General features: G+C 46.6%; 2 protein-coding genes across 5 annotated transcripts; both read right to left on the reverse strand.

Annotated features, from left to right (window-relative positions):
• Window positions 1–98: 98 nt before the first annotated feature.
• Window positions 99–11,816, reverse strand: g3bp2a (G3BP stress granule assembly factor 2a). 4 transcript variants are annotated; one of them, XM_067250091.1, is made up of 13 exons: window positions 11,666–11,816; window positions 9,513–9,631; window positions 8,940–9,021; window positions 8,472–8,645; window positions 8,105–8,195; window positions 7,717–7,822; window positions 6,079–6,256; window positions 5,756–5,857; window positions 5,239–5,341; window positions 4,797–4,856; window positions 4,483–4,611; window positions 4,109–4,227; window positions 99–3,644 (listed from the first exon to the last, which is right to left on the reverse strand). In XM_067250091.1, the coding sequence occupies exons 2-13, from the start codon at window positions 9,605–9,607 to the stop codon at window positions 3,348–3,350; spliced, it is 1,536 nt and encodes a 511-aa protein (XP_067106192.1). In that variant the 5' UTR covers window positions 9,608–9,631; window positions 11,666–11,816; the 3' UTR covers window positions 99–3,347. The 4 variants fall into 4 exon arrangements, with proteins under 4 accessions (XP_067106192.1, XP_067106191.1, XP_067106194.1 ...); XM_067250090.1 differs by having other exon boundaries at window positions 5,239–5,344; XM_067250093.1 differs by lacking the exon at window positions 4,797–4,856.
• Window positions 11,817–12,652: 836 nt separating this feature from the next.
• On the reverse strand, window positions 12,653–14,481 carry LOC136956977 (uncharacterized). The gene is made up of 3 exons (XM_067251053.1): window positions 14,378–14,481; window positions 14,252–14,287; window positions 12,653–13,551 (listed from the first exon to the last, which is right to left on the reverse strand). Exons 1-3 carry the CDS (start codon window positions 14,448–14,450, stop codon window positions 12,842–12,844), a joined length of 819 nt encoding a protein of 272 aa, XP_067107154.1. The 5' UTR covers window positions 14,451–14,481; the 3' UTR covers window positions 12,653–12,841.
• Window positions 14,482–16,161: the final 1,680 nt, after the last annotated feature.

The raw sequence follows: 16,161 nt of genomic DNA on the forward strand, positions 1-16,161 counted from the left end.
GCGCTCTTTAGCATAACCGATATCGACGTCAGATCAGTGAATCCTCAAAAGGACTCCAGCCACCACGGGAGCTCTCACAACAGAACGACAGCGAGGAGTGGTGCAGATGTCAGTAGTTTATTGTATGTCAAGTCCAACACATTCAAATGGGAAAGTAACAAAAAAACAAAACAGATGCAGTTCCACCTGCACTAGTCTTGTTTCCCTACTGGCAACAAGGAGGGAAGAGGAGGGTAGAGAGAGGGAGGGGAGGGTAGAGAGAGGAAGAGGAGGGTAGAGAGGGAGAGGAGGGTAGAGAGAGGAAGTGGAGGGTAGAGAGAGGAAAAGGAGGGTAGAGAGAGGAAGTGGAGGGTAGAGAGAGGATGAGGAGGGTAGAGAGGGAGAGGAGGGTAGAGAAGGGTAGAGAGAGGAAGAGGAGGGTAGAGAGGGAGAGGAGGGTAGAGGGAGAGGAGGGTAGAGAGGAGGGTAGAGAGAGGAAGAGGAGGGTAGAGAGGGAGAGGAGGGTAGAGAGAGGAGAAAGATGAGGACTTCTTACTAACAGCTACTGAAGCTGAGAGGAGCTTCTTCAGAGAAAAAAGAGGACTGGAATGATTCATCTGAAATCCACTCTACTGCTTTTTCAACCATGAAAAGAAAAGATATGATAGGCTATGTTCTTTAGAGGGCCTTTGACAATCGGGAGGGTTAGGGTCACTGAAATGTTCAGCAAAAAAAACACAAAAAATCTATCTGCTCACATTAAACATCTTTGACACCATTGTGACTTTAGTTTTTGCCCTGACTTCAGCATAATGAGAACTTCCTCAATCCTTGTTTTCCCATCAACCGTTGTTGAAAATTGTAAAAGGTAAAATTGCAGTTTTGTTTATTTTAAGCACCCTTTCAGGTGCTTTCAAGCCGTAACCATGGCAGGCCGTAACCATGGCGGGCCGTAACCACGGTGACCGTAGCATACAGGCAACTGTGAAATATGTCCGTTTGAGAAACAACCGCAGACTACCCTGAACCCACATCACTCTGCAGAACCACAAACACTGATGTTCCAGACCCGGTCCGTCTGACTGGAGGACTGAGCTGTAGGACATGAGGGAGGTGAAGGGAGAGTGTTACAGACCGCCACGCTGTCCCACATCCAGAGACACAAAGGACAGCCTCACAGCTGTTCTCCTCTCCTGCCGGCTGAACAACTGGGACGTGCTGCCAGGACTAGAGACGTGTTTCTAAATAATCCTACGAAATCCCACCCTGTTGAGTTTTGACATGGTGAGGAACTGGGGGAGGAGTTCATACCCTGACAGTCCCAGACACAAGAACTGTTTAGCATTTCTAGAAAAAAAGTCCCATCAGATGACGTCTTCCTGTTCCGGTGAAGGACACAAAGGAAACACAGACCTCCATCTTGTCCTCTCAGAGAGCAGAGGCCCTTCCCCGAACAGGAGGACAAAACAACATTTCAGTCTTTAGAGAAGTACCACCACTCTTATTGTGGCTTGTCTGGAACCAGCAAAGTGATTAAATGTGTTTGCTATAATGCAGCAAAACAGATGTAGCGGTGTTTTGGAACACACAGAGAAAGCGTGGATGAACTGCAGAGCGTGGATGGGAGTTGTAGTTTTTTGTCACAGAACGGATAGCAGAGGTGCCCCTCCGCAGCCTTGAAGTCTCATACAAAATGGCTGCCAAGAAAATAAAAGTTTGTTGTTGTGGAGCCACCTGGCGGGCTTCAACATCCCGCCGTCCAGCAGTCACAACAAAGTCCAAGGTTTCCCTGTCCGTCACAACCACATACCATCTCATCAATACTGGAGACTTGGAACTGAACCTAGGATTCACCTCCGAACTGACTTGGCAGTTCCAACAAACCAAAACATTTACCATTAACATGTAAACTGTACCGCATTATCCATGAGCCCCATCCTGTTTTCACCTCTACACCTTTTGAGCATCTAAAGAGTTACCAGTGACCCCCTCGTCTCATCTCCCCAAACACACCAGATACTATAAACAAATGTACAAAATAACTGACAGCAAGTTCTCGTAGGTACAGTTGGTCTGAACAGTTTGTAAATCACTGGTTGTGCGGTGGGGGTTCTTTGTGTGAGGAGCGCTCTGCAAGTTGCTTTTAGCATTTAGACAAGACGGTTCAAAACTTTTCATTTATGGCAAAGTAGGGGAGCCCACGAACCCTCGATACTCAGACGCAACGTTGGAAAAGAGGAAACCGAAGGCACCATCATGCTTTTTTATATCAAGTAAAAAAAAAAAAAACTAAAAACCAAAACCGAACATACAGTAAACTATGATTTGTACATTTATTCTGTTCCAGGTTCAGATGGTGTTGGAAGAGGAGGAGCCGCCCCAGGATCATGGTATCACAGATGGAGCAGAAGAGAGAAACAATAAACATCAACAAACGAAGATGAGAAGACATGTCACTTCCTCAGCTTCACCCTCCCGCTCCCCCAGCCTAATGTTCTAAGGTAAAGTCCAGTTTGAGAGCTTTATTTCAATTAAAAGAAAAGAAAAGTGGAGGGGAGGAAGTAAAGAAGTCACATGTCAGTGGCGTTTCTGGTTAGGGTCAGTGGTGTTTCTGGTAGGGTTGGTTGGCTGTTGTCTTGTAAATATTGAAGTGTTTCTCTGGGTAGAAAGGAGAGCGCTCATTGATCAGAGCAGACAGCCCCCCCCCACCCTCAGATGTTCCTGCGTTCCACGACACCAGTGTGAACGAAGGGTGCCCCCTCTCGGCCCGCTGATGAGAGCATCAAGCAACTCTGTTTTGAAGCAGTGTTCTTTCCAAACAAAAGGAACAAAACACGCATCTGCTTTTCTCCCTCAAACTGCACCCCCCCACCCCCAACAGTCACTGGGTAGAGAAACCACCATCTATAAAAATGTGCACGAGAGGGATTTTTGTGAAGTAGCGCCCCTGGCTAATCAAGGGATATAATCTCTTATCCAAATGGTGGACCTGTGAGCAGGGGAGGCAGATCAGTCCAGTCTCCTGATGAGGATCAGTCCTGGTTGGTCTGACGTTTTATTTTTCCTCAAATTTACAAATGAATGTTTTTGAAACAGGACACACTGCTCGTGAGACCAGAACACAGAAAGAAAACAGCCAAACTGTTTTGCTCATCTTGGTTTCATCCACAGAAGAAACTTGACATGTCGTCACATTTCAAAAAGAAAAAGGGAAAGAAATAAAAAATAAAAAATTTCTCAACAAAAAAACCAAACAAAAGTATATACGTTTATACATGTAGACTTATTTTTTTTAAATCGTTAACGAGAACGCGGTAGAGCAGATGAAGAACGTGGTACTACTTCCGAAACTGCAGGGGGCGCTGTCCTCAGCGGCGCTGGGTGGTGAAGCGGCCCTCTCCTTGGCCCTGGCCTTGCCCCCCTGCCCCCCTGCCGGAGCCCAGGCCTGGTTTGGGGGCCATGGCCCCACGCGGTGGCGGGCCCCTGCCATCCCGCATCATGCCTCCTCCGGTGCCCACGATGCTGCGGGGCCCCCCGGGGCCTCTGTCGCTACGCCGCATGTCCCTGCGCTCGTCACCGCCGCCGCCTCGAGTCTCACGCTCACGCACCGCTCGGGTCTTCTTCTCCTCCACGTTCAGACGCACCTCGCCCCGGAACATGATGGGCTGGAGCCGGAGGAGGAGAGGAGGAGCCAGAGGAGGAGGGGAGGAGCCGGAGGAGGAGCCAGAGGAGGAGAGGAGGAGCCGGAAGAGGAGAGGAGGAGCCAGAGGAGGAGAGAAGGGGGGAAAAGGAGGGTAGTTAGCAGCCAGTCAAGAGAAAGTTTTGAACAGAACATCCTACCAACTCCTCCTCCAGTCACTGGTTTCCCCTAACAAGAGCAGGGATGTTCACAGGCCACACACAGCTTGCTTTTTAAAACTAGTCTTGAAAAATTTCAATGCCTTAAAAAAAAAAAAAAAAGAGGCAAAAATCCATCAATAATTTATTCTAAATGTAGCCAATTCATTGATGCATAAATACATTCTAATATTCTCCATGGGACGTATTAGTGCCCTTTGAACCCTGACGAGGTGTGCCAACCAATCACCAGCGAATCAAGGAGGATGATGAAGTAATTTGCCCCGCCCACCTTGGCTCCCAGGATCCTCTGCACGGGGTCGGAGTCGTCGAACACCACAAAGCCGAAGTTTGGCAGCTTCCCTCCGACGCCCTTCGTATTGATCCTCAGCTCCACCACGTTACCGAACGCTGAAACCAACGGTCATCATTTAGAAACCAACTGTTTCATACTTAAACTGGCGTTCTGCATTTCTGTGTTTGTCAAGTTTGGGAGAAACTAAGGCATGTTTTCTTTTGTTGCTAAATAACTGTCATTCTTGAAAACTGCAACAAAAAAGTATATATAATAAAAGTTTACTACAAAACTAACAAAAAAAAATAAAAAATTACTTGTAAAAAATCAAGTGGAAAATTGTTAATATTTAGTTAATGTGAGGGACGTACTCATGAAGAACTCCTTGAGCTCACTCTCGATGATGTCGTGAGGAAGGTTTCCCACGAACAGCTGGTGGCTGTCAGGGTAGCGAACCACTCTTCTGTTGTCCAGCTCACTCGACTCAGAGTCGCCACGCCCTGCACACACGTGACATCATCATTAAGAGACGCAGGGGCAAGATGTTGTGTGCATGTGTGTCCTCCAGTGTGTGTGTGTGTGTGTGTGTTTATTCCCACATTTTGGGTTGTTTGGTGTCTAAAGCAGGCACCTGCTGAGGCAGGTTGGAAACAGAAACAGGAAGTGACTGTTACTGCCGTTTTACCTTTGTTGACAAAACTGAAGTGTGGTTTCCCCGTTTGTGATTCTGAAGACGCAACACCATCTGACAGGGAAACGAGGAGTGAGTTTCACCACGTGAGAAGAGACCCGGGAACGGTGAGGTTTACAGAAACAGAGGGACAAAAGGCTTTTAAACAACAGAGCTCAGCAGGGGCTTCTTATGGTGCTCTCAGAACCAGAGACGACATTAACATGAAGCAGTTGGGACTGGCTGGAGGAGAAGGGAGGGAGAACAAGAAAAGTGGAGTGAAAAGGAGGGGAAGAGGAGGAACGAGTAAAGGAGGCGATAAGGAGGGTTAAAAGGAGGATGGAGAAAAAGGATGGGAAGAGGGAGGATGGGGAAGAGGAGGAACGAGTAAAGGAGGCGATAAGGAGGGTTAAAAGGAGGGGAAGAGTGGAGGCCCCTATCTGGTTGTGGGTCTCACCAGGCCTGGCCCCCCGCGGTACGAACGCCGGTCTGTCACGCGTGCGCTGATCCCGGGGCCGGCTGGGGGCTGTCTGGGCCTCTGGCTTGGCCTCCACTCTGGGCTGCTGGACGACACATACACACAAGACAGAGGATGAGGTTTGCTTACTCCTGAACACTTGCCAGGCGCTAATATAGAGGTTACACCAGCACCCCCACTCATGCATCACATCTATTGTGTGCGTGGCTTAGTGGTTAGTGCAGGGATTTCACCAACCCTGCCAGCTATGGTGTGCGTGGCTTAGTGGTTAGAGCAGGGAGTTCATCAACCACCTCCTGCAGAGCTACACGTCAGTTGCTTCTGGCTCCAAACACGCGTATCTGATGCAACACTAGTTACCTGATCAACCAGCTCATTATTAGCAAAAACCAACAGGCAAGTAGCTCTCCAAGTTGGGCTGGAGACTCCTGAGTTGGAGCCTTTGACCAAAGGTTCAAATCCCCCAGTGCTGTACATCTGCTAGATGAATGTTTACCTGCGAGCTGGGTGCCTTGACAACGTGGGGCGAGATCCCGGAGGCGGGAACGGATCCGCTGGGTGGCAGGTTCTTACTGGTCACTGAGGCCCAGGAGAAGGTCTGCGGGGGGAACGTCCTCGTCAGTCAGGAAAATAAAGCTTTTCTCTTTGAACTTTCAGTCACAATAGCCATGTGTTTGTTGTTTACGAAGGACACTAATAACTGACTGGATATACGGTTGATCTTCCATCCATTGTGAGCAGCAGACAAACTACACAGGCCAAGGTGGTCTAGACTAGGACCAGAAGGAGTACAAGGGGGCTGGGCTGTGGGGACCTCACCTTGGGGGGCTCCTGGGTGTGGGGTGGGGACTCCACGGGGGGCGGAGAGGGGGCCTTTTCCACCTCCTCCAGAACCTTCTCCTCCACCTCGGGCTTGGCCTCCTCGGTCTTGGGCTCTGGTTCCCCCTCCACCTCTGGCTCCGGCACCGGCTCCTCCATGGGCTCCTCTACACCGTTACTACGGGAACAGGAGGGAACACCACCGTTACTACGGGAACAGGAGGGAACACCAAGCTATTTATTTTGTCTGGAGAGACACCTGCCTGTAGGTTTTTGCTCCAACCCTAACCTAGCACACCTGATTCTAGCCCTAACCTAGCACACCTGATTCTAGCCCTAACCTAGCACACCTGATTCTAGCCCTAACCTAGCACACCTGATTCTAGCCCTAACCTAGCACACTTGATTCTAGCCCTAACCTAGCACACCTGATTCTAACCCTAACCTAGCACACTTGATTGTAACAATTAGAAAACCAACAGGCAGGTAGGTCTCCAGGAACAGGGTTGGAGACCCCTGGCCTTAAGTTTAGGGCTCTTCAAATGTAAGGTTGGGTAAAAAGGGACACCATTAATAAAGCTGTGTGTTGGTTTTATTGCCATCTTGGTACATTGTTTTATTGTAAGACTTGTGAAATTGAGATGTTAGTGTTGAACAGCAATGATCACCTGATGGCTGAGACATGGTTACTCTGCAGTGTGGCTAGTAACACAAGACTGTTCCTTCAGTCTGACCACCAAAACACTTTAGAACTAGACACTTCTGCTGTACATTCTATATGCACTCTGTTTATAGCTTATGGAAATAAAAAGTCTGCAGGGCTCAACATTAATATTTTTCATCAGGCCAGTGGGTTTGAAACTGGTCCCAAGACAGTTTTTACTGGCCCCCCCTCCAAAAGTTGTAATTTGTCATTGTTACAACAAAACCAAAGACTTATAAGTTGTGTTATTCTGTTAACATGTTTAACCATTTATTAAACACATCCTGGATATAAAAAGAACAGAAATGAAATCACATTTCTAGTGATAAAAAATTAAAAGGTAATAGTCAGCAAAACAATTGACTTTTAACCTCAAACATGATGTGCTCTCTTCCCCGCTGACAGCCATCTCTGCACAACTCAGGCTGAAACTGAAACCTCTGGTCCCTCAATGCTAATATATAAAAGCTTCCATAGCATTTCATCAGTATGATACTAAGTACCCAAGTCGACACCATTCTTCTGCTGCAAAAAAAAGTTGCCTCCGTTTGAGCTCGTAGCTCTACTTTGCTGCCATCTTCACTTTATTGTCTCGCGCCAGTTGTTAAAAAATTTATCGACATTAGAGAACTACAATTTGACAACCACTCGTCACTCACTACTCAACTCTTGATTTGCCAACTGTGCGCCCCACGAGCTGCAAAGTTATTTATGCATTTAGCAGATAGCAAAACATATGAAGGATGTTAACTTCTACAATGCAATTTTTTTTTCCAATCAATAATTTGCAGTGGCCCGATCGGGCCAGTGAGTTGCTAGTTTAACTGTCACTACGTTACTTTTTACTGGCCCCGGGCCATCTGACCATCGTTATTGTCGAGCCCTGGTCTGCTAAATGAATAAAAAAGGTAAACGTCTGCCGTTGTTATACTCACGAGACAGGGTGGGGTTCGTAGTAGGTGGTGCTGTTCGGGCTGTCCTGCAGGGGTTCTGGGGACACTGGCCTCTCTTCCGCCTCCTCCTCCACCTCCTCTTCTGACTCTGAGGAAGTAACCCCACACAGGTTAAAGGTCAGATCCAGAGCCCTCATGTAGACTTTCAGAAGAGCTTCCTATGCAAGTCTGTACGTGACTGACAAGCAATATGAACCTCATTCCAGACACCCTTGTTTGTTTTAGATAAACTAATCATCCTTCTGTACTGTCTGGAATACAGTCCTAATCTGTGTTCGATAAAGTATGAATAACTGTCCTAATTTGTGTTCTGTACAGTCTAAAATACTGTTTCAATCTGACTTCGTCAGAATCTGAATTATAATCTCACCCTCATCCAGCTCAGCCTCTGAGTCGCCAAACACCTCGTCCTCGTAGCGGAATATGTCGTTGTGTACGTAGAACTTGTTTGCCACAGATCCCTGTCAAAACACACACACACACACTTAAGTACCCCTGCTGGCAAAGGCAACAGCTAATAGGTCTGATCAACGGATTGGTTTAAGAGCTAATGCTCCAATCCATAATATGCCTTTAAACTCTATCAGAGTAGAGACGTTTGAGAAAGAAAGGGGGGTGGAAACCTCATTCGACAGAACGAGTTTGCAGAACTAGCTCAACCATTGGCAACCGTCCAGAAACACCACCACTCCTCTTCTCAGAGGAGTCAGTGGTGCGTAACTGAGGCCACTGCTCACCTCTGGGGCGAGCACGAACGTCTGCATGAACTTCCTCATTGGCTGTCCATTGTTGGACAGCTCTCCCATCACCTGGACGACCACGCCGTCGCTCAGCGTGGCGTGAGCGTCAACCTGCCTGATCTTCGTGTGGCACTCGCTGAACTGCAGTGACATCACCTTTTTGTGGATCTCCTGCTCGGAACAGGAAGAGAGGAACAGAAAGAGAATTCAAAATTAGAAAACGTTATTCTTCTATCATCAAAGGAGAAGAACAGTAAATTGAGGTTGTTGAAAAAAGAAAAAAACTGAAAAACGAAACTTGAGATTTTTACTCTCGATAACTTCCTCCAGGGCTTCTCCACAGGGGTGACGCGTTCTAAATCTTATCGACAAACATGGACCTTCTGACGGTTGGTTGTGAGCAGGGCTTGTTTACAGTTGTGAGCTTTACAGGGAACCTACAGGTGTAGCTGAAGGGGAACCTACCGCTTGGCCATAGACCGCTTCCGCCACCTTGCCGTTGGAGTCGAGACCACCGTGAACGTAGGAGGAGTTCCTTCCATAGAACCTGCCAAGACGAGACGTACACAAAGCTCAGACCTACAGACACAGCTCAGACCAGAGACACACACACTTCAGACCAGACCTACAGACACAGCTCAGACCTACAGACACAGCTCAGCGGTGGAGCACGACTGCAGATCAAGAGCTCACTGGATGAAAAGTGTCCTGCTAAATGAATCCTTTACGAATCCAATTTGTATTATACTGAGAGCACTGTCTACTAAGCCTGGGTATCACAACAACAGGGTCTCTCGACGTGTCTTGGGTACATAGTGTTGGCTGGCAGTTACCCTGCAATAATGGATCGGTGAGGGTTGTAATCAATTCAGGTTGGGTATATCTCAGTTGTAGGGCATTTGACTGCCTAACAAGAGGTTGCAGGTTCAAATCCCCCTCAGCTCCCCTACCTCCCTTCTGTGACTGCCAAATGAACACTCACAATGTGTTAGCTTGAAAAGCTAAGCATGCATGGAGAATGTTGAGGTGGCCCTTTACCTGTGGAGGAAGTCTGGTGCCTTGTTTAGCAGTGTGTAGTACTGCCTCACGAACTCCCGGCCGACCAGCAGGGAACTTGGCTTCTCCATCACCATTTCTTTGGTAAACAATATGAAGCGCTGGAAAACAAACGCGGGAGATTTAGGGGCGGTGGGAAGTCCAGGGACTGACCTTCGGGAGGTAGAACATATGTCTATGGGTAGAACCTTGTCTCAAGGAATTACTTGCAATGTTGTAGAACATTGATACGTTAAAATGAGGATGGAAGACAAGGCTTGGAGCATTCTGATTTTGGCCACGGTATGACATATTTCAAAGTATATAAAAAGTATACAAATATATAATTAATTGTAAAGGATAAAAACACTACCACAATTATCCTTCTGGTTAACAGTATCATGTATGAAGGGACTTCAACTCTAGGGCAGTGTTTAAATGCTAGAGACAAAGTATTACGCAATAATCATTTAAATGTAATTGATGTCCTTTTGATCACGTTTAGGTACACAATACAACTATACGACAATGTCATTTAAATGAGATAAAAGGTCCTGGGTTTATACTCAGCCATAATATCATGCACATTCGGGTTGAATCAAAGTTAAAGTCGAGCTACTTTATGGTAAACCAGATGAATGTGCATACATTTGAACGAATCGCCTCGACAGAAATGATAATCATCCATGTGTCGTTGTAAAATGTCTTCATAGTAGCTAACCTAGAATGCTAACGTTAGCACCAGCAGCGTGCAACTGCGCCATCATGGCAATGTGAAAGGGGACAAAAAGACTGGATCAAAAAATGCATAGCCGTGTATTTTCCACTAATACAACGGGCTGCGGAGAGACTTCATTGTACGTCTACCACAATACGACAAGCTAATAAAAACGTGCCCTTAATAATTTTAATTGTATTAATTTAACGTGGGCCTATTGTAAATGATGTAGACTGCGGAAGGCCTCCCGCGACCTCCCGACTAGTACGATTCCTAGCTTGCCATCTTGATGGGAACTTGATCAATGCGACATCAAATCTACCCAACCTTTTTTTTAATGTCACACGTCCCACTAAATGTATTGATTAACATACAGAACGAGGTATTATCTTGGCTAACGCTTAACCACGTAGTTAGCATGATTTTTGTTTCGCAGGCCAGTTAGCTGCCCAACTTGTACAAGCCAGAAAGGTAGCTACCCAGCTTTTTGATATGTATTTTATGGCTAGCTACCGGATTTAAGGACTGGCCATTTGACAACCATCATACCGTTTTAGTTGGTGACGGTAACTTGTTGATTTTATGATGGTTTGCCATCGTCATGTCCACAGTATATGCCGGTTCTACCGGAATGATAGCGAAACCGGTGGGCTCATGGCGGCTAACTCGACCTGTGGCGTCGTTCTAATTCCGCTGACGGTCTTGCTGCTTTCTTTTATTTGCGAAACAATTCTCTCGTTTAACCCAAATGTTCCCCGTCGTACCTCAGTTCAGCTAACGGTACGCTTATTCACTTGTTATCAGAATAAAGTAATTCGTTTAATAAAAGGAGTCTACTGCAGACGTCCAAACTAGATTTTCAGCTAACCAAACCGGGGCATTCATTGTTAGCGGTGCCATGCTACATGTGACACTCGCCGGTCTCATGTCAGCTAGGTTGCTTACTTGCTACTAAAGGTCTTTGGTTAGTCACTTGACAACAAATGCATTGTTTGAACCAAGTCGTAATTGTACAGTCGATAAAAAATGCCACAAAAGGTTTCAGAAGCAGCATGTTTATAAACAGCTGATTAGCCAGTGTAATGTTTTCAATGCACCACGCACTGAACAACAAGCTAGGGGTCTAGCTAACTAGCTAGCATAGCTGATAACAACAGGGATAGCATGCTACCATTATTGACGAAAATACATGATTTTGCTTAGTCTACATATCAATATACTGAGAAGTTATCGAAAACATGTGCTGTTAGCTTAACTGTCTAACGTTAACGAGAACCAAGTGTTGAAACGTGCCATTATTATTCGCTAGCTAACAGGCTAGCCCAGTTAAACAAAAGCATTGGCTTGATAGCGTGGTTAGTTAGCTAACTAGCTAACTCTGTAGTCTGTCTCTGTAATGTTAGAAGTTACAACGCTAGACAGCATAAAGGTAACTTACCTTTTGAAAAACCTATCTAATTGGACACAGTGTTAGAATAAATATGTATGAATATCAACGATACTAGTCGTCGACTATTCTCTGAAATATGAATAATATTTCAAGCCGCTGTGTTGTGTGATAACTCCCACCTCCACTAAGACTTATGATCTCTGCTTTATCAGAGATTGCAAATTTAAAGCGATAGGCTCAATTTTTTTGGGTCCTACCCCTGCAGTCTGGGGCAGTGCAGCCCCGTCACTTAAACCAGCCAATGAACGTTTTACACTGGACTACATACATTGTGACGTGAGAAGGCGTATTGTCGCGCCCATAGATATATATATCTATGGTCGCGCCCTCCTTCCCGGCCAAAGTTTTCGTGGTATGACGTCACAAACGTATTCCTTTTAATAAGTCATAATTGACAGTTGCAGACAAATAAAAAATACGTTTATTATGTGCGATATCAAGTAAACTACATGCATTTTTTTTTTCATTTATTACAAATGAACAATTTTTCTTGCCTTAACCACATCTCTGAATATGTGAAACCATAGAGACATCAGTCAAATAGACCTTTCAGCCTTGACCAGACACATTAACTGAGTTAAAGGAAATTGGAGCCATATCCTCCATATCTGGTCCTGGGGTCTGGGTCTTGAGGGTCTCGGGTCTGGGTCTTGAGGGTCTGGGTCTTGAGGGTCTGGGTCTTGAGGGTCTGGGTTCTGGGTCTTGAGGGTCTGGGTCTTGAGGGTCTGGGTCTTGAGGGTCTGGAGGGTCTCGGGTCTGGGTCTTGAGGGTCTGGGTTTTGAGGGTCTGGGTCTTGAGGGTCTGGGTCTTGAGGGTCTCGGGTCTGGGTCTTGAGGGTCTGGGTCTGGTCTTGAGGGTCTGGGTCTTGAGGGTCTCGGTTCGTGGTCTTGAGGGTCTGCGTCTTGAGGGTCTTGAGGGTCTGGGTCTTGAGGGTCTCGGGTCTGGGTCTTGAGGGTCTGGGTCTCGGGTCTGGAGGATCTGGGTCTTGAGGGTCTGGGTCTTGAGGGTCTAGGTCTTGAGGGTCTCGGGTCTGGGTCTTGAGGGTCTGGGTCTTGAGGGTCTGGGTCTTGAGGGTCTGGGTCTTGAGGGTCTCGGTCTTGAGGGTCTGGGTTCTGGGTGTGGGTCCTCTGGGTCTTGAGGGTCTGGGTTCTGGGTCTTGAGGGTCTAGGTCTTGACCTGGTTCTGATTTTGCTTATGGTTCTCCAGACTTTCGTTCCCCCCTGCAGAACGGCACCTACCCGCTGGTCTCAGGAAGAACCCGAGCCGGGAGGAACACCAGCGGAACACCCCACTGGGCAGCGGGACGGCGAGCGCCTGTTTGGCTAGAACGACAGGCCTGGAGAACCCCCTGCTCACCTCCACCTTCCCCCTCGCTATCAGGGCTGTCAGGTTCACAGGTGTCCCCATCACCACCAAAGGGGGGGTGTATTTAGCGCCCCCCTCCCTCAGGAGAGAAGCCAGAGAGCGGATGTCAGTCCAGCGCTGGCCTGAGCCCGCTGGGGTCAGTTTACTGAGCAGGCTCCCGGACACGCCGCCATCTCCTGCTCCGACCGGGAGCCGGTGGAACAGCCCCCTCCTCACACCCTGCAGCCTGGCGGCGGAGAACATTCTCCCAGCCGCTACATCGATGACCAGGGGGTAGACGGCGTAGGCTCTGGGCGGGTGCTTCTGAACAGGGCCGGGAAGGGGCGTTGCAGGGTGGGGGTACGGAGGGATGAGGTCTCCGTCCCCTCTGGAGACAGGGGGCTCCCAGGGGCCCAGAGGCGGGGGGGTTGTGGAGTAGACCTGGCAATGCTTCTCTCTCTCCTCGTCTGTTGGAGTCACCTGGTAGCCCTGCACAAACGAGTAGCCCTCCTCCGAACGCTTCTGGTGTTCTGGGGGGAAGGGGGGAGGGAGAGGGGGGAGAGGGAGGGGGAGAGGGAGAGGGAGGGGGGGAGGGAGGGGGGGAGGGGAGAGGAGGGGAGGGAGAGGGGGGGAGGAAGGGAGAGGGAGGGGGGGGGGGGAGAGAGAGGGGGGGGGAGAGAGAGGGGGGCAATGGGGGGTGGTTAGATAGTTCTTAGATAAGTTGAGGATAAGATAAGATGACACTTCATGAATCCCCAGGCAGGGCTGTTTGGGTGTTATCTGCAGAGGGACAGGCCTAATTACAGATAAGACAACATTAATACATTAAATAATGGACAAGTCATAAACATTTAGGCCTATATACAATAAACAATAAACAGGGGTGAGGGGAGTGCACAAATAAGATGTTTTGAGACCAACAGTGCTGTAACAAGTCTGTACTGGAATAAACCAGGTTTGTGCACCATAATGCAACCATGATAAATTACGTCTCAGCCGGTTTCCCATGTGTATTTATTAGTTTAGCAGGCATGGTGAACAAAGTGCGTAGAGTTAGTGCAGATTTCAAGAATTAGAAGTGCACAGTTTTTGATCGCTATTTTTTAAGACGTCCTTGAAAAGGGTAAAAAATAATGTTTCCTTCATTTGGAGAATGCCACAGATTCCCACTTTAGAACATTTTATAAGTTGTTATTATTATTATTATTGACTTAGTAGAATAATACTCACTGTGAAAATACTTGCGGCAGTTTATTATGTTTCTACCTGTGAAAAATTAATTATAACATAAAAGAATAGAAACCATTTTCTTTACTATAGGCTAAAATATTCCACAACGAAGACGTGCAAGCAGACCTTCTATGCCATCAGAGAAGATGGTGAGAGCAACTATCAAAGATAGGAGACGGGTGGAGTCCAACTCTTCCATGCCTGTAGCTGCAGTGAACTGAGATACCCTCAGAAAGGCCAGCCTCATTTAACTGCTGCTGCAGGCGGATGTTTCACACGGCTGAAGGTTGTGGTGAAACGAGAGGCAGCCCAGGGATGTTTTGTTTAAAGGCGATCATGGTGGTCTGGGAAAGAGACGTTTTTAATAAGAAATGTCTGAGACGTTCCTCGTTGTCATCATCATTACCACTATCGTCATTATCACTATCATCATTACCACTATCATCATTACCACTATCATCATTATCATCATCATCTTCAGGAGCGGCCTAAGCAACAGTCGATGTTTACAACTAATTTTAACTTTCTGCCCCTATGGAAGGATTAACTGTAGTTCTAACCGCTAATATAGTCTTTTTTAATTTCCTGGCTATCACAACAAACGTAAGCTAGTCTACAAAGCTACCATGCAGCAAGGCAGACTTGATGAGGACTCTACTATAGGCCTACTCTATTAAACTGTGCTTTAATCTGCTTTACTCTGTTTTAGGCTTGTCTGTTCTCCTCTCCTTTCACCTTTTCAAAAGGTAAAAAAACACTTTTGAAAAACACTTTTAAAAAACACTTTGGAAAAACTTTGGAAAAAAAACGTGAAAAAAACTTTTTGAAAGAAAGGTTTCAAAAGGTTGAAGAAAGGTTTTAGAAAAAAAAGTTTGGAAAAAACGTTTGGAAAAAACGTAACCCTACCCCTACTTGATGAGTACTCTACTGTACTCTATAGTACTCTGCTTTACTCTACTCTGTTTTAGGCTTCTCTGTTGTCATCTCCTCCTTTCCCCTCTCTTTTTACTGTGTGTGAAAAAAGGTTTTGAAAAAAGTTTCAAAGGTAGAAAAAAATAAATAAAAATAAATAAAAAAAAAGGTTGAAAAAAGGTTTTGAAAAAAGGATTTGAAAGGTTGAAAAACTATTTTCGAACAGGCAATGACAAGTATTGTGTTTTGCTGGTTCAATATTTGTTCACATGTTTCTATAGAATACTGGAATCACAATATGGCACATTTCATATATTTTTTAGATTTTTGGGGGTGAAAATGATCAATATATGCAAATAGTCCCCTCTTTTAGAGCAGTCAATCTGCTCTTAAAATCCAATCTGAATGATAGAGTGATTTCACCTGGCTAGAACTAGTTCCTGTGCTGATGATATGACTGACTGAAATTATGTTAGCAGTCATTTTATGCCAAGGCCCAGCAAGCCTTGCAAACACAAAATGTATATCGCTCCCAATACTTTTGGCCACTGCTGTACTCTATTGTACTCTGCTCTGCTTTACTCTACTTGTTTTTAGGATTCTCTGTTCTCCCCTCTCCTCCTCTCCTCTCCTTTCAATGTGTGTGTGGAAAAGTCCAGGTTTTTTAGTCCAGTTACCTGCGTGACACTAATGACTACTTTTTACTAAGTATATGTCAGCCCACACTTTACTGTAACTTGAGTGAAAAGGTGTTGTCCTTCAACTTTGACAAGAGTCTTTTTAAACATGAGTACCTGTGCTTCTACTCGAGTGAAGGATGTGTCTACTTTTGCCAACTCTGTTAGTCAGACAAGCCACAGCATACCGTCTGCTGTCGGTGTGCCACGGTCTCTCTGCTACGCCCCGGTACCGGTACGACCGCGACCGCTGCGGAGCTGCACGGACTTGTTCTAGAACACGATGGATGAGCCTGGGCTGTCGCGGCCTGATGAGTGAAG

This window comes from Osmerus mordax, chromosome 14 (genome assembly GCF_038355195.1).
Source record: "Osmerus mordax isolate fOsmMor3 chromosome 14, fOsmMor3.pri, whole genome shotgun sequence".
NCBI lineage: Eukaryota > Metazoa > Chordata > Actinopteri > Osmeriformes > Osmeridae > Osmerus > Osmerus mordax.

Bases quoted from the DNA above. Each gene is read 5' to 3' on its own strand.
- LOC136956977 (XM_067251053.1), bottom strand. From the start codon at position 14,450: ATGGAAGAGTTGGACTCCACCCGTCTCCTATCTTTGATAGTTGCTCTC. The intron at 14,288-14,377 runs GTCTGCTTGCAC...AATTTTTCACAG, and splicing joins CTTCTCTGATGGCATAGAAG to GTAGAAACATAATAAACTGC. The intron at 13,552-14,251 runs GTGAGTATTATT...CCTTCCCCCCAG, and splicing joins CTGCCGCAAGTATTTTCACA to AACACCAGAAGCGTTCGGAG.
- g3bp2a (XM_067250090.1), bottom strand. From the start codon at position 9,607: ATGGTGATGGAGAAGCCAAGTTCCCTGCTGGTCGGCCGGGAGTTCGTG. The intron at 9,022-9,512 runs GTAAAGGGCCAC...TCGTCTTGGCAG, and splicing joins GCACCAGACTTCCTCCACAG to GTTCTATGGAAGGAACTCCT. The intron at 5,345-5,755 runs GTAAACATTCAT...TGTGTCGTCCAG, and splicing joins TCAAGGCACCCAGCTCGCAG to CAGCCCAGAGTGGAGGCCAA.